This window comes from Polypterus senegalus, chromosome 14, assembly GCF_016835505.1.
Source record: "Polypterus senegalus isolate Bchr_013 chromosome 14, ASM1683550v1, whole genome shotgun sequence".
In the NCBI taxonomy this organism is placed as follows: domain Eukaryota; kingdom Metazoa; phylum Chordata; class Cladistia; order Polypteriformes; family Polypteridae; genus Polypterus; species Polypterus senegalus.
The window spans coordinates 133,139,056-133,158,498 of NC_053167.1; the positions used below are offsets into that span (position 1 = coordinate 133,139,056).

Sequence of the window (19,443 nt, forward strand, 5' to 3'; positions counted from 1 at the left end):
AGGGGCAGGCGGAGGGGGCAGTCCGTCCCGGGCGACGCATTTTGGGGGCATCATTATTGGCCAAAAGGCTCAGTACAATTCGTGTGTAAGCAGCAGAGTTCGAAAAATATCACTCATGTATGAAAAAAGTTAAATTCTCTGATTTTTATCCACAAATGCTTCAAAAATATTTTCCTTCTGTGATGGCATCAGACACAGCAGTTGAAATTTATGAGACAATAACAAAAATAAACATACCGATAAGAATTTCCAGGAATATAAACAACTAATTTATTAAGTTATAATTTCGTTTCGTTATCAATCCGAATGCGTTCTTGCTCTGGGCAGATAGATAGATTTTAATGAAATGCTACAACGGAGAAGACACAGCAGCACAGTTTAATATGTCTTGACAACATTTGTCAATAGCAGAACCGTAAACTTCACCTAAGTGCTCACTAAGTTCTTCACTTTTTTGGAGGTTCGAATTCCCTGATGTTGCATAGAGGAAGAGCGTTGCGTAAGTGCCAAAGAGCGTTGGTAAGCAACAGGCTGCATTGTTTACGCGCGTTTCCAAGACGACAACAACTCACTTCGGATGCTCGGCGTTCGCCGGCCACAGAAATCACAATGGCCGGCAAGGGAAAGGAGCGGGACAAGGACCCGGTGGATTTTGTGCACCAAAATGCCATTCTGTGCGAAACCATCCGCAAGGAGCAGCACTGCCATAAGATCTACACAACGTTCAACATCAACCAGTTTACGAAACGTAAGTGTGTTGATAAAACACTGAATAGCCAGTATTTACATATGCAAAGACGGTTTTTTGGCCTTTAAAGTAAAATTGTAAATTGTGCTGAATATTTTGATACAGAAGGCACTATATAACAGAAAACAGACTAAATTGTCCTTATTATAGATAATAAGTTGCTATATGACAGATAGCTAGGTTTTCATGAAACAGAACACTCGATGAAAGACAGCAGTACGCTTTGCCAAGCCTGCCCACTACATCATAAATTTGAAAGATAAAGGTGAAAGCAATGTACTAAATGGGAAAATACAAAATATAATGATAGTCCCTTTCACGTCTACCTATCTATTTGATAGATGCAGAAGGCACTATATACATTAAGAGAAAAGCAGATGAAAGTTTCTATATTAAAGGTATTAAAGCATTGAAGGTTGATACATAGACATGAAAGGTACTATATAAAAGATATACAGATAAAAATGCACTTTATAATAGACAAATAGATTAAAATAGCTATATCAAAAGGTATTAAGGAACTATATCACAGATTGGGGTTATACTATTATAAATTATAATAAATCTAGACTTTGCTGTGCTAGGTGAAAATTAAATCTAGACAGATGTGGAATACTCTATACAATAGATAATTTCATGTATACAGTAAATTAGGAGTTTTTTTAATGCTTTATTTGTCAAATACAATTTCTTGTATTAGGAATAAAGGCCTTGCTGAAGGGCCCAATGGAGTAGCATTTCTTCTGTCTTTGCTCAGATTTGAACTGGCAACCTTTGAGCTACCAGCCCAGATCCTTTAACTAGAGAGCCACCACTCCACCCCAGTGATCATGGAGATTGCTTAAAAGTTGTTGTCTCTATCAAAAAAGGGACAATCAACATACCACAGGCTTCACTAAACATTTTTGAACAGGGAGAGTGGCCTAGAGGTTAATCACACTTCTTATTCCATCTCTTACCCTGCATCAGTCACTTCACCTTTTAAAACTAATAAATGTTTGTGTATAAAATTCTAATTTCCCATTACTAACCCCATATGCAGGGCTGGATTAACCATTAAGCAAAATAAGCACGTGCTTAGGGTGTCAAGGGTAGGTGGGGCACCAAAGAAATTTTCCATTGCCAGATTCACCATGGACCATATGGTGCAAAACTGCAAATAGTGCAAATGAATCAGGTTCCACAAAAAGGACACATTAAATGGAAAAAAAAAAAAAATCACTTGATACACGCATACATACAATAATAAAAACTAGGGGGCTTCGCCCCCTGCTCACTTTGCTTTGCTACCCCCGGCCTGGGCTACACACCAGCCACTTAGCATCTCTGCCACTCGCGTATATGGATTTCACTTTCACCAAACAACAAATCTTTTAATTCTCGTGGATAGGCCTCTTCATTGGGAAGAAACACTACTTTTCCCTGATGGCAACACGAATTAGACGATCTACAAGTCTCTAACTTAAACTTTAAAGCCAAACAATGTCTACATACGTCTGTCATATCACCTATGTCAGGGGTCCTCAATCCCAGTCCTGGAGAGCCGCAGTGGCTGCAGGTTTTTGTTCTGACCTGGTTGTTTAATTAGAAAGCAATTCTTGCCAATAAAGCACTAACAAGCTATGAAATTAAATTAACTCTGCTATGTCAGGTCATTCTCATATCCTAGATTTTCTTTCCCTTTCTATCATGCAAATGATTTGAAGGCTAAAATGGACGAGTAATTCTCAGTCCTTCACTTTTTTCTCTTCATTTTTCTTCCAAGTATTTAATTAAACCCAATAGTGCAGATAAATACACACAGGTGTAAATGTAAATAAGCTAAATGGAGAAATGCTGCTCTCTCTTGTCATTAGCATGTTATTGATAATAAGGAGCAATTAAAATAGCTGTTTAAGACAAAGTTAAGCAATAAGGGCTCAAAATCACTAAAGTGAAGCAGAAGTGTTACTTTAGCAATAAGTGCTTTTTATTAAGCAACTGGGTTGGAGCAAAAACCTGCAGCCACTGCGGCTCTCCAGGACCGTGATTGAGGACCCCTGACCTATGTCCTTATATTTGATCTCTTTTCGCTGTTCCCTTATTTCACCGAGTAATAATTTGCATTTGTTTGTGCTAATGCGATCTTTACTTTATCTCGAGACTTTCGAGTTTTAGTACTTTCATAATCTCTAATCTGCTCTGCATGTGTACTGCGCCAACGTTTTTGAATTCTTTACGACATTCTACTTTGTCTTCTACTCTTTGTCTTTTATTTCTGGCCCCGGGCCTGGTTAAATCTCTTGGCAGAAAGTCTCGTCGCACGGGACTTGAAATTGTCTCTCTGAAAAGGTCACGTCTCGTCCCAGGATTTTTTTTATATAATAGAGAGATAATAATAAAATAATAATACAGGTAGGTTGGATGCGTTACCTCTACTGAGTACAGAAGCAGATGTGTTACGTAAGATTAGTTTTGAGGATCTGTTTAAAGACTTTGCAATTAGATAAAGAAAAAAACTTTTCAAATATAACTAAAATGGAAGTATACACAAATAAACATTATTTTCCCTTTTACTGTAAGTTTAGTTTCATTTCACAAAATTTTACAGTTAATTATTGTTTATATTTTAAGTTACTGTAGATATAGATGCAGTGCTTAGGGCCTGTGAATGTCCTAAACACGCCCTGTCCACATGAGACTCTTAGTGAGAACAGATTTTGTAGAAGTTACTAGATGTTAACCCTCACAAGATGTAATGGTTTAAAAATTCATGGCTTTGTGTGTAAACATTGAATATCACACTGATGAAGATGTGTATGTTTACCTGAAACAACCACTTCAGGGCAAATATTGCTGCACACCTAAATATTTCCATATAGCATTTGCCCTTCACTCCATTTTATGATTCCATTTTCTTTTTAATTTAATCATAAAAGTATGATTGGGCAAATTCAAGCTTCAGTTTCTTCTGCAAGCAATCCTGATTGTATAACAAAGCATGGCTGGACAAGCCCATGGACGCATTCACAGAACTTGTTTGCACAATACAGTAAGGTTTAAGTTGCTTTTGTGACGTTGGAAAAGAGAATTGTATTTTCTCATTGTCATGGCAACAGAAGTGTGTGTCAAGATAGGTAGAAGTAAAACCAAGCGTTTTCAATGAAAATAGCGTCTTCTACCAATAAGAAGAGGAAGTTCACATTGGCTGTGCTAAGATTGTATATTACTAGCACACTATACTTTCTGAGAAGGTTGGCATCCTTCAACATCTGCAGTAAGATGCTGCAGATGTTCTACCAGACGGTTGTGGCGAGTGCCCTCTTCTACGCGGTGGTGTGCTGGGGAGGCAGCATAAAGATGAAAGACGCCTCACGCCTGGACAAACTTGTTAAGAAGGCAGGCTCCATTGTAGGATTAAAGTTGGACAGTTTAACATCCGTGGCAGAGCGACGGGCATTAAGCAAACTCCTGTCAATCATGAAGAATCCACTGCATCCACTGAACAGTGTCATCTCCAGGCAGAGGAGTAGCTTCAGTGACAGACTTTTGTCACCGTCCTGCTCCACTGACAGACTGAGGAGATCGTTCCTCCCCCACACTATGCGAATCTTCAATTCCACCCGGGGGAGTAAACGCTAACATTACTCAAAGTTATTGTCTGCTATTTTTTTTTTTTTTTTTTCATTTTTATTACTATTTAATTTAATATTGTTTCTTTGTATCAGTATACTACTGCTGGATTATGTGAATTTCCCCTTGGGATTAATAAAGTATCTATCTATCTACTTCCTGAATGACAAATTGGATACATTCTGCAAAAGATTTTTTTTTCAACAAATTACAACACTTGGTGTTCTTCAATTTTAAAAGTTTTAAAACAGGAGGATGACGAGCGAACAAAAAGGCTGGACATCATGTCTACAAGTGACCCCTAAGATGGGTGCAGTGGCTACTGCCAAGTATAAGACAAGCCATTATTATTACCATTACATGCTACTGTAACCTGTTAGATTTGGTGCCTGCCATGATCCCAGTGCTGCCAGGATGGGCTCCAGAGCCCCGCAACAGTAAAATATGATTGAGCACATTCTGGTGAAAAAAAGAAGGGGTCCTTAACTGGTAAATGTTTCCATAATTTTACAATGTGAGCACTGACAGATTGTTCATGTTTGTGTAAAGACCATAGTGAGGCCAGAACCTGTGAGTTGAGCGTTACCATCTCTTTAACCATGAGGAGGCCACACTGTGCACTGATTCAGAATTATGCATTCATCCAACTGCATTAATGAAAATTAAATCACAGAAGACAACTCGCCCTCCTATGAATTTGGTGGACTTAGGTAGTATGCCTACTTTTGAGTCCTCAGTCCCTTCACTCCTCTATCCTGTGTGATTTGGGGGCCCACGACCACAACTCCTTAAGAGGACGCTTAACTCTCTTAAACTTTGAGCATGGGAAAGGTGCTATATTATTATTATTATTATTATTATTACCAGATAAGAGTCCTGCTGTTTGGTGCAAGAAGGACACTCCAGCTTAGTTAATGGCAATCTTGGCATATAAATACTTTAAAATGCTAAACTAAAGTTTTCTGCATTTCAGTTTACCCTTTAACTGGGAAGCCCATGTCAAAAGAGGCAAGCCAGGATAATGAAGAAGACGGTAAGAACGTTTTTTTTTTTTTTTTAAATCTCTTTACATTTCAAATAATATATGATTTTGTTCTTTTTTTATACCACCTCTACTACTACTATTACTACTGCTACTACTACTAATAATAATGTATTTATAACCTATATTTCATAAATTGAATACAGCTGAAAGTGCTTCACAGAAAAAATTACGATTGGCCTAAGAATAAACATTTTAAGTTCAATTTAAATGTATAAACAATACCTTCATAATATGTTACATATGTCATTTACATTTCAAATTTTAAAAACCACTGTTTGAATATTTTTATTTAAGTTGATTATATTTTGAGCAGAGAAGTAATGTTAAAATACTTTACAATATTTTAAACCACAAATAAAACTTACTGTATCGGCTAAAAGTGAAAAGTCAGTATTTAAATATAATTGGTTTATATTTTAAAATTTAAAAATTAAATATTTTATATTTTTCTGTTTTAAATATTTTAAAAGTATTAAACATTTATTACATGATCTCATTTTTATATATTTTACATTAAAACATGTTTAAACATTTAAAAATGTATTCGTGGTTTAATAATAATAATAATAATAATAAGTTTTATTTATGTAGCGCCTTTCATACACTCAAGGACATTTTACAATTCAATACAAGACAGTAGAAATCACATACATGAAGAAGAATAATACTCATTGAAGAGATGTTTGAAATTAATAATTGACTTTTCCATGTGAAGGCTGAGAGGGAGAGAATTCCAAGTTTTAGGGGCTATCCCTCTGAAAGCTCTGCCACCCATAGTTATTAACCGGTATTTAGGTACGGTGAGTAACTTAGCGTCCGATGATCGTGAGGCACGGGCAGGAGTGTAGGGAACCAGCAGCTCAGACAGATAATGAGGAGCTAAACCATGAAGGGCTTTAAAAGTGAGAAGGATAATTTTGTATTTGAATCTTGAAGAAACCGGTGACCAATGTAACGTGAGGAGATTTTTTAGTGTGTGTAAGTAAACGAGCAGCAGAATTCTGAACATATTGTAATCTGTTGATATATTTACTCAGGAGGCCATAAAACAAAGCATTGCAATCGTCCAGACGGGTAGTGATGAAAGCGTGAATGAGTGACTCGGTATCTTTCACACTGAGGAAAGAATGAAGATGAGCAATGTTGCGAAGATGAAAAGAGGCCGTCTGTACTATTGAGCTGATGTTTGATTGAAAAGTAAGAAGCTGATCAAAGATGACACCCAAATTACAGATGCTGAGGGTTGAACCAGGATCCCATCAATGTCAATTTTTAGCCCACGAAATGTAGAGAGGACAGATTTGGTGCCAACTAATAAGACTTCTGTTTTATCAGGATTGAGTTTTAAAATATTATCTGTCATCCAATGATTGATTTCCCAAATGCAATCAGTCAGTGCAACAGGTGAAGATGCTGCAGTTCCATCCACGCTTACATAAAGTTGTGTGTCATCGGCATAGCAGTGGAAGCTCAGACCATACCGACAGATAATCTCCCCTAACGGGAGCATACAGATGTTGAAGAATATTGGATCGAGAACTGACCCTTGAAGAATACCCTGTGTGAATGAAGTCGTGGCAGATTTGGATTCCCTAATGAAGACGTAATACTGGCGATCACTGAGGTATGATGTGAACCAAGAAAGAGCGGAACCAGAGATACCAATAGCTGAGAGTCGGGACAGTAAAATGTCATGGTTAACTGTATCAAACGCTGCGCTCAAGTCAAGAACTACTAGAATAGCGGCCATCCCAGAATCTGCGGTTATCAGTAAGTCATTGGCTACCTTAAGTAAAGCAGTTTCAGTGCTATGTAGGGCGTTGAATCCAGATTGAAAAGGCTCAAACAGATTATGTAAGTTTAAATAATCATTGAGTTGAGCAGCAACAACCTTTTCGAAGATCTTAGTCATAAATGGAAGATTAGAAATTGGGAGGTAAAAATGTAGCTGTAAGGGATCTGAGCCAGGTTTTTTTAAAACAGGGGTTACAGCAGCAGTTTTTAAATCACTTGGAACAACACACGTGTGGAAACTACAGTTGATAAAGTGAGAAATGGGGGCAGAAAGTTTGACAGTGCAAGCCTTAATCGGTAAAGTAGGTGCAGGATCTCGGTGGCAGGTAGATTGATCTAATTTAGATATTACTTCGGCAATATAAGTTGGTGTCATGGAGTTAAATTTAGATAAATAAACTATAGATTTAGAAGTATGATCAGTAGACAGAGATAAGGAATGATTAGTAGGGAAACTTTGATATATGGTCATAATTTTTGACTGAAAATAGTCCAAAAATAGTTTACAGTGATCAACAGAGAAATATGGATTTTTACCAGCAGGTTGACAAAGTCTGTTAACTGTATTAAAAAGAGTACTAGGGCGACAAGTACCAAAGTCAATAAGAGAGGAAGAGTACTTTGAACATGCAGCGGATAAGGCACATCTCGGTGTAAGCCATGGCGTGAACAGCCAGACCAGTCTTCTTCCACAGCCTTTCCAAGCGTCGACCAGATTGTTTCATGGTACGCAATTCTGCTGTAAACCATGGAGATGACCGGGTAGCAGAAACATTCAAGGATTTAACAGGTGCATAATGATCCAAAATTTGTGACAATGTGGAATTATATAGAGATAAAATCCGTATAGGGCAAGACAACCCAGAAACATCGTGAAAACAGGAAGCACCAACAGACATAGAGAAGGATAACTGATCAATGTTCTTGATATTACGATAGGTTATTTTTGATTTTAGACTTATTTTAGGGAAGGGATAAGTGAAGCTAAATTTAAATCAGCTTGAGATCGGAGATACCACTAACAATATCGGATGTACAGACATTCTGCAGACCAGTGGAACATACAAGATCCAGAATATGGCATTTAGCATGGGTTTAAAAAAACCAACATGCTGCACAAAACTGAAACAATCCAGTACTGAACGTAGCACACAAGCAGATGGACATTCAGAATCCACAGGAGTATTAAGGTCACCAAGTAAAATAACAGCAGCAGACATGCCACAGACAAGAGTGAGTATTTCATAAAGTTCAGAGAAAAAATCCAGCGGAAGTTCAGGAGGTCTGTAGATGAATATAAAGTGCAGCGAAGCCTTCCCAGTGATTTTAACAACCAGGTATTCAAAGGACGTAATGTTATGAAAATCAGCAGTGGTCGCTTTAAGAGAATCACGCTGAACCACCGCCAATCCACCACCTCGGCCCATCAGACGGAGTTTAGACAGGTAACTGTAACCAGAAGGGGTAAGCAGTTTTAGTTGTAAGTAATCACCTGGATTTTGCCAAGTTTCTACAATGAACATGTCCAGATTTTTAGAAGTTGATAAGTCGTTGAGGAAAGTAGTATTATTAGTTACTGATCTGCAGTTAAGGAGCGCACAGTGGAGAGTTACGTCAGATTGTAATCCTTGGTTACTACGGTCCAGCATTTGCGGCAGGTGTCTCAGCCAATTCGTCCGCCTACTCCATCGTCTTGCGAAATGTCTTCTTGAGCAAACAGGTGTAACAGACCAAATCGTGGCAATAGTGTCGGCGGATGCAGAGGGATATTAAAATGACGCCGAGAGGAGCGGTGTAAATACCGCGGACGAGGAATGCCAAGCTACATGCATAAACCGTAAACCGCCGTATCCAGTCAGGAGTGCATACGGCAAGCGCATAATTGTGTTGTAGAGTTGATAATCTTCAGAAAAAGCAGTAACCGCCACCACCACGTTAGCCAGAACCCATAAACTAACTCCAATTGAGCAGAAAACAAAGTCCGCTAAGAAAGTCTTAATCCTAGTCAATTAAGAAAATAAAGATTTATAAACTCACCAACCATGCTGGCTCAGGGAAGAGTACAGGGGAGAGGGCTCGTGGAATATAGGAAGCTAACGGATTAATACTTTTGTTAAATAATAATGTCATGTTTTAAAATTTAATTTGTTCACTTCTTAAAAATATATTAAAAATACTTTTTAAAAACCACATTTATATTAAGTTATAAAGTAAAAAATAAGTCTCTATCACTCGTAAAATGAAAGGTGGTGTTAATTTAGTTGGTGATGTGATAATCCGAGTCAAGGAGAGTTTTAAAGGATACTAAATTATTTCTTTACTTTAGTGGATTTTAAGCCCTGCCTGATGACTTAACTTGCACTGATTAGCGGTTCACATGTGAGTGAGTGTGATCACTAATTTTAGTTAATTACTGTGAAGCAGCCTAGTAATTAATGGGTGTCAGCTGGAATAGAAGAAAGACGAGACGAGAGGAGAGGACGGCACGCACGCAAATAATTCAAAACTGATGATTTTCAGAAAGAGAGAGCAAAGAAGAATACAGAGTTGCTTCAGAAATGGGGGGAATGGGGATCTAGAGTGTAGCATCATTGGTGTAAAGGACAAATATCATGTGATCTGCGGGTACTGATAGAGCTGGCATTTTGATCGTGCAGGTGCTGGAGTTGCAGTTTTGGGATGTGGCAGGCTACAACAGGAGAGATTTGTTCCAGTGTTTTTGGCAGTGAGTGAAAGGAATGCATTGTTAAGGATTTCTTTTGGATTTTAAAAGTATTTATTTTGGATATTGAATTGCACTCCTGAAAATTCTGGTCTCATGAGCACAATTTTAAAGATTTATGTATTGAATGACTGGGTTTGCACTGTGACTTTTTTTTTTTTTTTGATTTTATTGTCCGTCATTGTCCAACCCGCTATATCCTAACACAGGGTCACGGGGCTCTGCTGGAGCCAGTCCCAGCCAGCACAGGGCGCAAGGCAGGAATAAATCCCAGGCAGGGCGCCAGCCCACCGCAGGGCACACACACACCCAGCACAATTTTAGGATTGCCAATGCATCTAACCTGCATGTTTTTGGACTGTGGGAGGAAACTCACGCAGACAGGGGGAGAACATATAAACTCCATGCGGGGAGAACCCGGGAAGCGAACCTAGGTCTTGCCACCGTGCCATCCTTGATTTTATTGATTTAATTGAAATCGCACAACATTCCATACAAATAAATAAATTTTTTACAAAAATAGGATCGAAAACAAATCAACCCCCACCCCATCACTGTGACACTTTTAATTCTTTGCTTTAATACACTTCTGCACAGTACGCTTTGTCTGCCATCTCACTTGCCCTGGTCCATCTTGATTACGAACTACTAGATGTCTCATTAGGGATTGGTGCCCATGGCTGTGGGCACTGGAGTATCACAGGTGACTGCTTAGTTGGCGTGAGTGTAACGTGATTGGCTGCTGTTCTATACATGGTTACTTCGTGCCTTGCATCCAGTTCTACTAAGATTAGTTTCAGCTTCTCTCCCACAACCCTGTAAAAAGAGGAGCAGCCAGGCTTGAATGTTGGGCAGGGGATATAGGGCGGTTTGGGAAAGTACAAGAATTGTAAGTCCATCAATGGTCAATCAGTTGGAACTGCCATTAAATATATTTCTGGGAAGAGTTTAAAGCAAGAAACACCCTCCTGGCTATGTTGATGCTTGTAAAATTGTAATGGAAGGATTTTTCTAAATAGGAAGGGAATCAGGAGAGCAGATGGGCGTTGATCACTCCAGTGCAAACCCAGCTGCATTACTAATGTTTTGGGAGAAACAGCCGGGAATGTTCTAAAGATACAGCCAAAGGGTTATGCTGACTTGTTTTTCACTTCGAGGGGCTTTACTGTACACAGCTCTTATTTTTGTGTGCCTTCTGGTACTAGGCGCCGTCTCCATCAGGACCAAGTGAAAAACAACACCGCGTCCCGTGGAAAGGTGTGTACTGAAACTGATCACTTCTGTATACACTGCTTGCACGTAAGCCGCTTTGGGCAAGGACGCTCAATTAGTATATAAGGGAAGGTTTCGCCCTCAGTTTCTTTGGAAGCTCAACCGTGGGGAATGTGCACACCTGTTTGGTATTTGGGAGTAGGCTAACGAGTTGATCCTCTGACGAGACTGACATGCGGGCTCCCTCAGTCTACTGGTCTAGGATGATAGCTTTGTTTCTTTTGATATGCTTACAGTATATCAAAAGAAAATAACTCATGCTTACAGTATAAGTTTGTTTTTATTACTGTAAGCATATATATGTTTCTATAATCTATCGCTACCTCATTATACTGCATTATATGTATTTAAATGTTATAATTGAATAAGTAAATTTTATTGAAGTATCGGACCTCTTCTCTCTGATTTTTGCCCACTTATTCTAAAGAACCCCTTGAACCATTTTCCCAAATCAAAACAAAAATAGAAAATGGGTTTGGACAATATATGATGAGCGCTTATATTTTAAAATTTTTAAAATACGAATGCTTTAAATTTCAGATTTTAAAAAGTAAACATTTTTCTTTCTGTTGATGAGTTGAACGTGCAGTGCTAAGTTCAGCAGCACAATCTTGGGAACAGTAGGGTAACACGTTAAAAGTAACTTGTGTTATGTAGTCTGAATCGGGAGCCAAAGCTGGGCCTGGGAAAAAGATTTGTTACCCTTTTGCGGACCCTTTGCTCATCACGAGTAACTATATAACACAGTAACTAAGTTTCTTTTAAAAATAACTTTCCCCACACTGCTCAGGAGACACAGGCTCCATGTTTGTATTCAGACTCAAGGCGGTCATTGATGATGTTACTGTACATCTTTTATTAGCACATTTCTGTGACATTGGAACGCTTTGCTAAAGGAGAACTCCATAAGGGGGCTTAAGAATGTAAATGTTTTTTTTTTTAGAAATCAGGTATCTGTGGTGGCGCAGTGGGTAGCACTGCTGCCTCGCAGTTAGGAGGCCCAGGTTCGCTTCCTGGGTCCTCCCTGCGTGGAGTTTGCATGTTCTCCCCGTGTCTGCGTGGGTTTCCTCCCACAGTCCAAAGACATGCAGGTTAGGTGCATTGGTGATTCTAAATTGTCCCGTGTGTGTGCCCTGCAGTGGGCTAGCGCCCTGCCTGGGGTTTGTTTCCTGCCTTGAGCCATGTATTGGCTGGGATTGGCTCCGGCAGACCCCTGTGACCCTGTAGTTAGGATATAGCGGGTTGGATAATGGATGGATGGTATCTGTCTTAACTCTTTGAGGGCTGAAGATTTTTTCCAAAGAACTCAGTTTTCTGAAAAACTCACAAAGCAATGGTTTCACACACAAACCAACATAAAATGTCTGTTGCTATGTGCTGTGGCTGCTGTTGGCGCAAGTTTTGCATCTCTGGCAGCAGTGACTGCATAGGGACACCTTGATGGTCAACAGGAATATGCGGTGGGCCGGCTGCCTTCGCACGGCAGGTGGGCGGCAGTCGCAGTGTGACACAACCTGATTTGTACCTCTTGTCATCATAAGTGGTGGTCCACCCAGGCGAATGCTGCTGTAGGCACATCAGCTACATGAAAGTGTTCAGCACCACAATCGGCTGGCGACCGATCAGATGATGATGGTACCTCACTTTCGTTTTCGATATCCATCTCCAGATCACTTGCATCAAACTCTGAGTCCGACAAGTCAGAGTTCTGTTCAACAAAATTTTGTATAACGTCCATGGAGTATTTTGCTTTGGTCTCTCGCCAGAAGTCTATGCCATTTTGGAGGTTGTTTGCTCTTCGCTACTCGGGCACACGTAGGGAATCGAGGTTAAATCAACAAAGCTACAGTCAAAGTAAAAAGTATGTGAACCTTTTGGAATGATCTGGTTTACTGCATGAATTGGTCATTAAAAGTGATCTGATCTTCATCTAAGTCCCAGGTCCAGATATACACAATGAGCTTAAGCCAATGACACACAAAAAAAGTCTACTCTTTCATGTCTTTATTTTACAAACATATTCAACATTCACAGTGGTAGTGGAAAAAGTGAACCTTGGGATTTAATAACTGGTTGACCCTCCTTTGTCAACAATGACCTCAACCAGGCACTTCCTGTAACTGCAGATCAGACCTGCACATCGTGCGGGGGGAATTTGAGCCCATTGTTCCATGCAGAACGGCCTTAACTCTTCCATATTCTTTGGTTGTCTTCTGCGTGTGGCTCTCTCTCTTCAAGTCATTCCACGGCTTGAGATCTGGGCTCTGACTTGGCCACTCCAAAAGGCAGAGTTTGTCCTTCTGAAGCCATTGTGCTGTGGATTTGCTACGATGTTTGGGGTCGTTGTCCTGTTACCTTACCCAGCCTCTTCTGAGCTGAAGTTGACGGACAGACGCCCTGTTGATAAACTTGTGAATTCATTTTCCCCTCAATGATGGCAAGCTGTCCAGGCCCTGTTGCAGCAAAGCGGGCCCAAATCGTGATGTTACCTCCACTATACTTTACTGTAGGGATGATGTTTTGATGTTGACATGCAGTGCCCTTTTTATGCCAAATGAAGTTCTGCTTGTTCTTCCCAAATAATTCAATTTTGGTTTCATCACTCCACAAGGCATTTGCCCAGTACCATTGTGGAGTTTCCAAGTGTTCTTTCACAAACTTCAGCCGTTCAGCAATGTTCTTTTTTTATAGCAGTGGCTTCCTTCTGGGTGTCCTGCCATGGACTTGTTTCTCATTCAGTGTTTTGCGTATAGTTGACTCATGAACAGAGACATTAGCCAGTTCTAATGACTTCTTCAAGTCCTTTGCTGTCACTCTAAGGTTCTTCTTTACCTCATTGCTGACTTTGTGCTCTTGGGGTCATCTTGGCAGGGCACCCACTTCTAGGCAGAGTAGCCACAATACTAAATTGTCTCCATTTATAGACAACTTGCCTAACAGTAGACTGTTGAATATCTCAAATCTTTGTGATGACTTTGTAAACCCTTTCCAGCCTTATGTAGATGAACAATTCTCCATCGTAGCTCTTCAGACAGCTCTTTTGTGCAAGGCATGATTCCCATCTGGATATGCTTCTTGTCAAAAGCTCAAACTTTATAGTGTTTTTGATCAATCAAAGTCATTCTAGACCACACCTCTGAACTTGTCTCATTAAATGGACTCCAGGTGTGTTAAATTCTGATTGCAATGAGCTTTTTCAGTCATTAGCTTAGGGTTCACTTACTTTTTCCAACCTTCAGTTTCACAGTTTGAATGATTTATTCAATATGGTCAAAAAATGCTCTGAAAATCTGTGTATCTTTAACTATAGGAGACTGTGTGTGTGTTCATTATTGTGACTGACATGAAGATTCAACCATGTTTTATATGGGAATTAGACATAAATAGAGAGAATTCCTAGGGGTTCACATACTTTTTACTTTGTATGTTACTGCCTTTCTAGCAAAGAAAGTCAAACTTAAATGCAAGGGTCAAGTTTTGTCACAGTTTACAGCTGATTACTGTCCTGTACCCCTGAATTTTGACAAAAGTCGACACCAGCCCTGAAGGAGTTTTTAAGCAGGTTACCCACCTTATCCCGGTTTGTCTATGCATGCAAATGTACTCCGTAAGACTCGTTTTAACATGCTATAGAACATAAACTTGACAAATGTACTTAGTAACACTCATTTTAAAAGGCACAATAGAACATAAATTAATAAACAAGAATAGACCGTTCAGTTCATTTTTGGTTCATCTGTTTAGCTATCAATCAATCAATCAACATTTATTTATATAGCACATATTCATACAAAAAAATGTAGCTCAAAGTGCTTTACAAAATGAATAGAAAAATAGAAGACACAATAAAAAATAAACATAAGTCAACATTAATTAACATAGAATAAGAGTAGTTAGCTAATAGCTAACCTGTCCCTACATCTTTTCCAGATTCTTCTTAAATGTTGTTCAGTATTCTTCTTCAAATCCATGGCTTTGGGTAATATATTGCCTTCTTTCTGGCTTCAGTCCTAAATGCTCATCCCCTTAATTTCCAGTTGTGTCCTCGAGTACTTGAATTACTATTAAGCTGAAAGAATTCCGATGGATCAACTTTATCAATGCCTTTGAGAATTTTGAAGACCCGGATTAGGTTCCCATCCTGTCTCCTCTGCTTGAGACTAAATGGGTTTAATTTTCGGGAGTCTGTCAGATGTATTATACCAGGGGTGAGCAAAGTCAGTCCTGGAGGGCCGCAGGGGCTGCAGGTTTTCTTTCCAACCCAACTGCTTAACTAAAAACCAATCCTTGCCAATCTCGGACCTGATCTTATGGTTTATTAGTTTGCAAGGTTAGGTTTGTGTATTGTAGATTCTTTTCCATTCCATGGATATCATCCAAATGATTTGAATGTCAGTCTGTCATATTAAGTGTTTTATTAAACCAGATAGTGCAGGATGATTCCCCACAGGCATAAATTGAAACAAGTCAGATGTAGAACTCCTGGATGGAGCCATTAAAATTTGTGACTGCAGCTGTTTAAGAATGAAATAAGCAAGTAAGGGTGGGGAGCCTTAACAAGCGAGACCACTAAAATGAAGCATTAGAATCTCACTTGAGATTTCCCCTTGGGATTAATAAAGTATCTATCTATCTCTATCTAGGTGCTTTATCAGCAATAACCGACTTCTCATTAAGAAACTTGAGTTGGAACAAAAACCTGCAGCCACTGCGGCCCTCCAGGACCGATGCTGCCCACCCATGGATTATATACTAGCTGTGTAAGCCTGTGTTGTAAAAAGCACAGGGTCCTAGAAACTATTGAAATCGTCAGAAAAAAAGATTGAAATGTAGAGATGTCAGGTAATTGAAATGAACTACTCTGGGCATCTCTCTCCTAGGAGGATTCGTTTTGCCGATGTGCTTGCATCGTTTGTGCATTACCGGCTAAGTGACTTTGTCTTTCTTCAGAGGTTTTGCTTTGCCGAGATGACGGCCTCGCTTGTGTATCCTCGGAGATGGAGTCCTTACCCCGACTCACTTCCGGGCCCAGATAGACACACACACTTCCACGCATAGACATTTATATACAAGATACTACATTAAATAAAGATGAACTACATTTACATTTCTACACATAACCCTGACCAACTTGTATCAGTAACTTTTTTATACTTAAATATTTAATGCAGCACTAATTCTATTTCAATTTCCGTCTTCTCACTTGGCAGAAAACTTTTTGAAACTTATCCACAAAGCGAGGCTGGAGCCCACAAAGAAATTCACTCACCCTCAGACTGAGAGTCAGGAGATTGGCTGGATAACAACTCCTCTGGTAAGACACCATCATGGATGTGTGGAGCTCGTGTGTGAGAAGTGGGCCATGTGGACTCCTAGTGGCCACAGTGCTTGCCTGGCCCAAAATGTTTTCTGGTGTCCTTCTTCGGTGTCTGCACTTTTTCCTTCTTTTGTTTATATAGGGCCATGAAAGAAAAAAAACATTAGCCCTTTCCAATTTTCTTTATTTTTGCAAATTTTGGCCACTGGGTATTTTCAGGTGTTTCCCCACAATCTAATATTAAATGAGTAAACATGCTCTGTTGCCCTGAATTTTCTGAATGTGTCAGATGGTGAAATCGTGTGCCACAAAACTCTGAAAATCCCAAAGTGCATCTTGATGGTGTGGACACTAGGGGTCACTGTTGCCCCTTTAACCCAACAGAGAGACACGCAGAACACAGAGTAAAAGCACCAAGAAGATATATAGGGTAGTCCAGATCTAATTATGCAATTTTCATTATGCTATAACTGAAGTTTATTACACAGAATATCACCCAAAAAAGCCCAGACCATCGAGAAGTGTGTGAACTGATGACATGAAGAATCGTCTTTGGGCCGAACTGGAATCATCCCTACATAAATGAAAGTCACCTAGAGGATCTGGATCTGCATAATTAGATCTGGACCACCCTGTATTTATTCTTTTCTTCCTTTAACAGTGCCCACTCCGCACCACAGCTACAACAAACAGGCAAGTAATAAAACTAAGCACAATATTCTTCTCTCTCTCTATTCTTTCTCCTCCACACCTCCCAGCAAGATTCCTTCACCTGCAACCGACTGTTCCGCAGTCCTTTATATATTCCTCGACCCAGAATTAATTCCGTCCTTCTGATCACCTGACTTGCCAGCACTTCTGGGTCAGATAGAGAACTTAACTTTTTCTTCAGCCCAGAAGTACTTCTAGGCTTACGTTCCCATGACCTTCTAGTATTTCCGGGATAGGCGAGCACTTCACCTCCCATCCTTGTTTCACAGCATCCCCTGGTGGCACCCACAGTACCCAGCAGGGCTGTATAAGTGAACTTCGTGTCCCATGTTGCCCTGCGGGAATCTGGGGTAACGCTACAGTCCAGGGAAGCTGCAATCTAGCATCCTGTGGGAGGTAGTGTCCCAAAGTAGCTGCCTTCCTCCATCCTTCCACTCTTTGGGCGTCCCGGCCTGGGTTGAGCTGTCGGCCGTCCATCACAATGGGCATCACACTCGGTTGATTTGGCATTGCAGTCAGCTTGTCTTCAGCGATCAGTCCTGCATTCCCCTTGGTGTGAAGACCACCTGATTTGTACAACCAGAAAAGTGGTTGTTGTGTTACGATAGCCACATCCATAAAACTCACAAAGGCAGGCCTCAATTCTCAAAAAAAAAATTAAAGCCAGTACCCTTAGTCCAGATAGGCTTCACCAGTACACAGTATGCCCGGTCTCTACACTCGAGAAGTGCACAGGCCAATCGAGCCAAAGCTTATAAATTCAAAAAGGGAGAGGGGAAATGACATACAACTCCTGGCCCAAAAAGCTGACAGTTTATGTCCTTTAATTTCATTGTTCTGTTGCTGAATATTTGAAAACATGCAAAGCTGTCTCAATTTTCTGTGTTTTTTTTTCTCTCCTATCCAAATATCAGACTACTGTCGACCACACTGATCGAAGGCTTAACTTTCACCGGAAGAACTCAGAAATAACTACATATATGGAGGCGGCATGGCTGAAGGAGCAGACACAGAATCTGGCATAGGCCACACATCTGCCAAGAAGATCCACTGTGTCATTTAGATGGGGGATAAAACTCTAGAGTTCTGACATGTCTGAAGGCTGATGTGGGAGAACATTCATCCAGTGTCACAATCAAATCTTCTAAAATATCAATTAAAAAACTATTCTTCTTTAAAGGTTCAAATGGGCCTGAACCTGGTGGAAGGATAATTTAATGGCTCACATAAGTTCTACGGTGCACCCCAAACCTGCTACTGTGTACACACACAGTAACATACTTGACTAGACCTTTGTGCTTACTTCCAGACTTTTGTAATCTATTTGTGAAGTGTATGTAGACAGGATCAAAATACTGCATGTTAATTTATAGATATACAGATTACAGTTTGGCTCACATGGTGGTGGTGCAGATCAAAGCTTTCAAAACAGGATGCGTTTTGTTATTTTAAAATACATTGGCTACCTACACAATCTTCCAATATTTATAGTAGTTATGAATATTAACTAAACTTGGCAGGTTCATTTCCTAAATAAACTCCGAGAAGCTTGTTTATTATGTAATTGGGTGTAATCCAGCACCATTTGGAAAATTTCTTTTCATTAAAAAATACAGAGATGTTAAAGTCTAACAAACACTCATATTTATTTACGAAAAAATAAAGTGAATTACAAACAGATGTCCAGATCTATTACACTTTTGTTGTGAAATGCAGCTTGAACGCAACATTTTACTTCTGCCATCAGTTTTGTACAATGAACAGTTTCTTTGGCAGTTCAATGAAGCAACAAAATTGGCTTCTGCACATTTTCCCAGTTGGCTTCCAGTGTTGTTTCTGGGTTCACTCCTGGTGAGTAGCTGGAAGAATATGGTGCTTGTGAGAGCTGAGAACACGCAAACCAGTTTTTAATTTTCACAGATAAAGCACGGCCTGTGAAAAATATCCAAGCTCAATACCTGTCTGAGATAGAACTTTGCTTGCAACTTATTTCAAGGCCCCGAGTTTGTGCTTATCTAGATCGATTTCTCATTTTCTTCCTTGCATTTTTGCCTGGTCGGTTCTGCAAGAAGAAGAGAGAAAAAAAAAAAAAAAAAAGTTATAACAAAAATGATGCATCACTTTCTGGGCTTCCTTAAGTCATATACTATCCTATCATTTTCAAGCTATTCCTGCACCACAGCATTTACTTGCTAATCTAACTTCATAATTTTTTATGTTAC

The 19,443-nt window shown here is 39.7% G+C and overlaps 2 protein-coding genes across 2 annotated transcripts in view; one reads left to right on the forward strand and one right to left on the reverse strand.

The window, feature by feature from the left end:
* The first annotated feature begins 588 nt into the window (after positions 1-588).
* Positions 589-18,851, forward strand: fam183a (family with sequence similarity 183 member A). Its single transcript, XM_039735249.1, has 4 exons — positions 589-748; positions 5,334-5,393; positions 16,404-16,507; positions 18,136-18,851. The coding sequence occupies exons 1-4, from the start codon at positions 610-612 to the stop codon at positions 18,244-18,246; spliced, it is 414 nt and encodes a 137-aa protein (XP_039591183.1). The 5' UTR covers positions 589-609; the 3' UTR covers positions 18,247-18,851.
* Positions 18,843-19,443, reverse strand: part of ebna1bp2 (EBNA1 binding protein 2) — a 33,813-nt gene continuing 33,212 nt past the window's right edge. Inside the window, exon 9 of the mRNA XM_039735248.1 lies at positions 18,843-19,283. Within this exon, the coding sequence (XP_039591182.1) occupies positions 19,233-19,283 (51 nt within the window). The 3' untranslated portion in view covers positions 18,843-19,232. The remainder of the gene's footprint in view (positions 19,284-19,443) is intronic.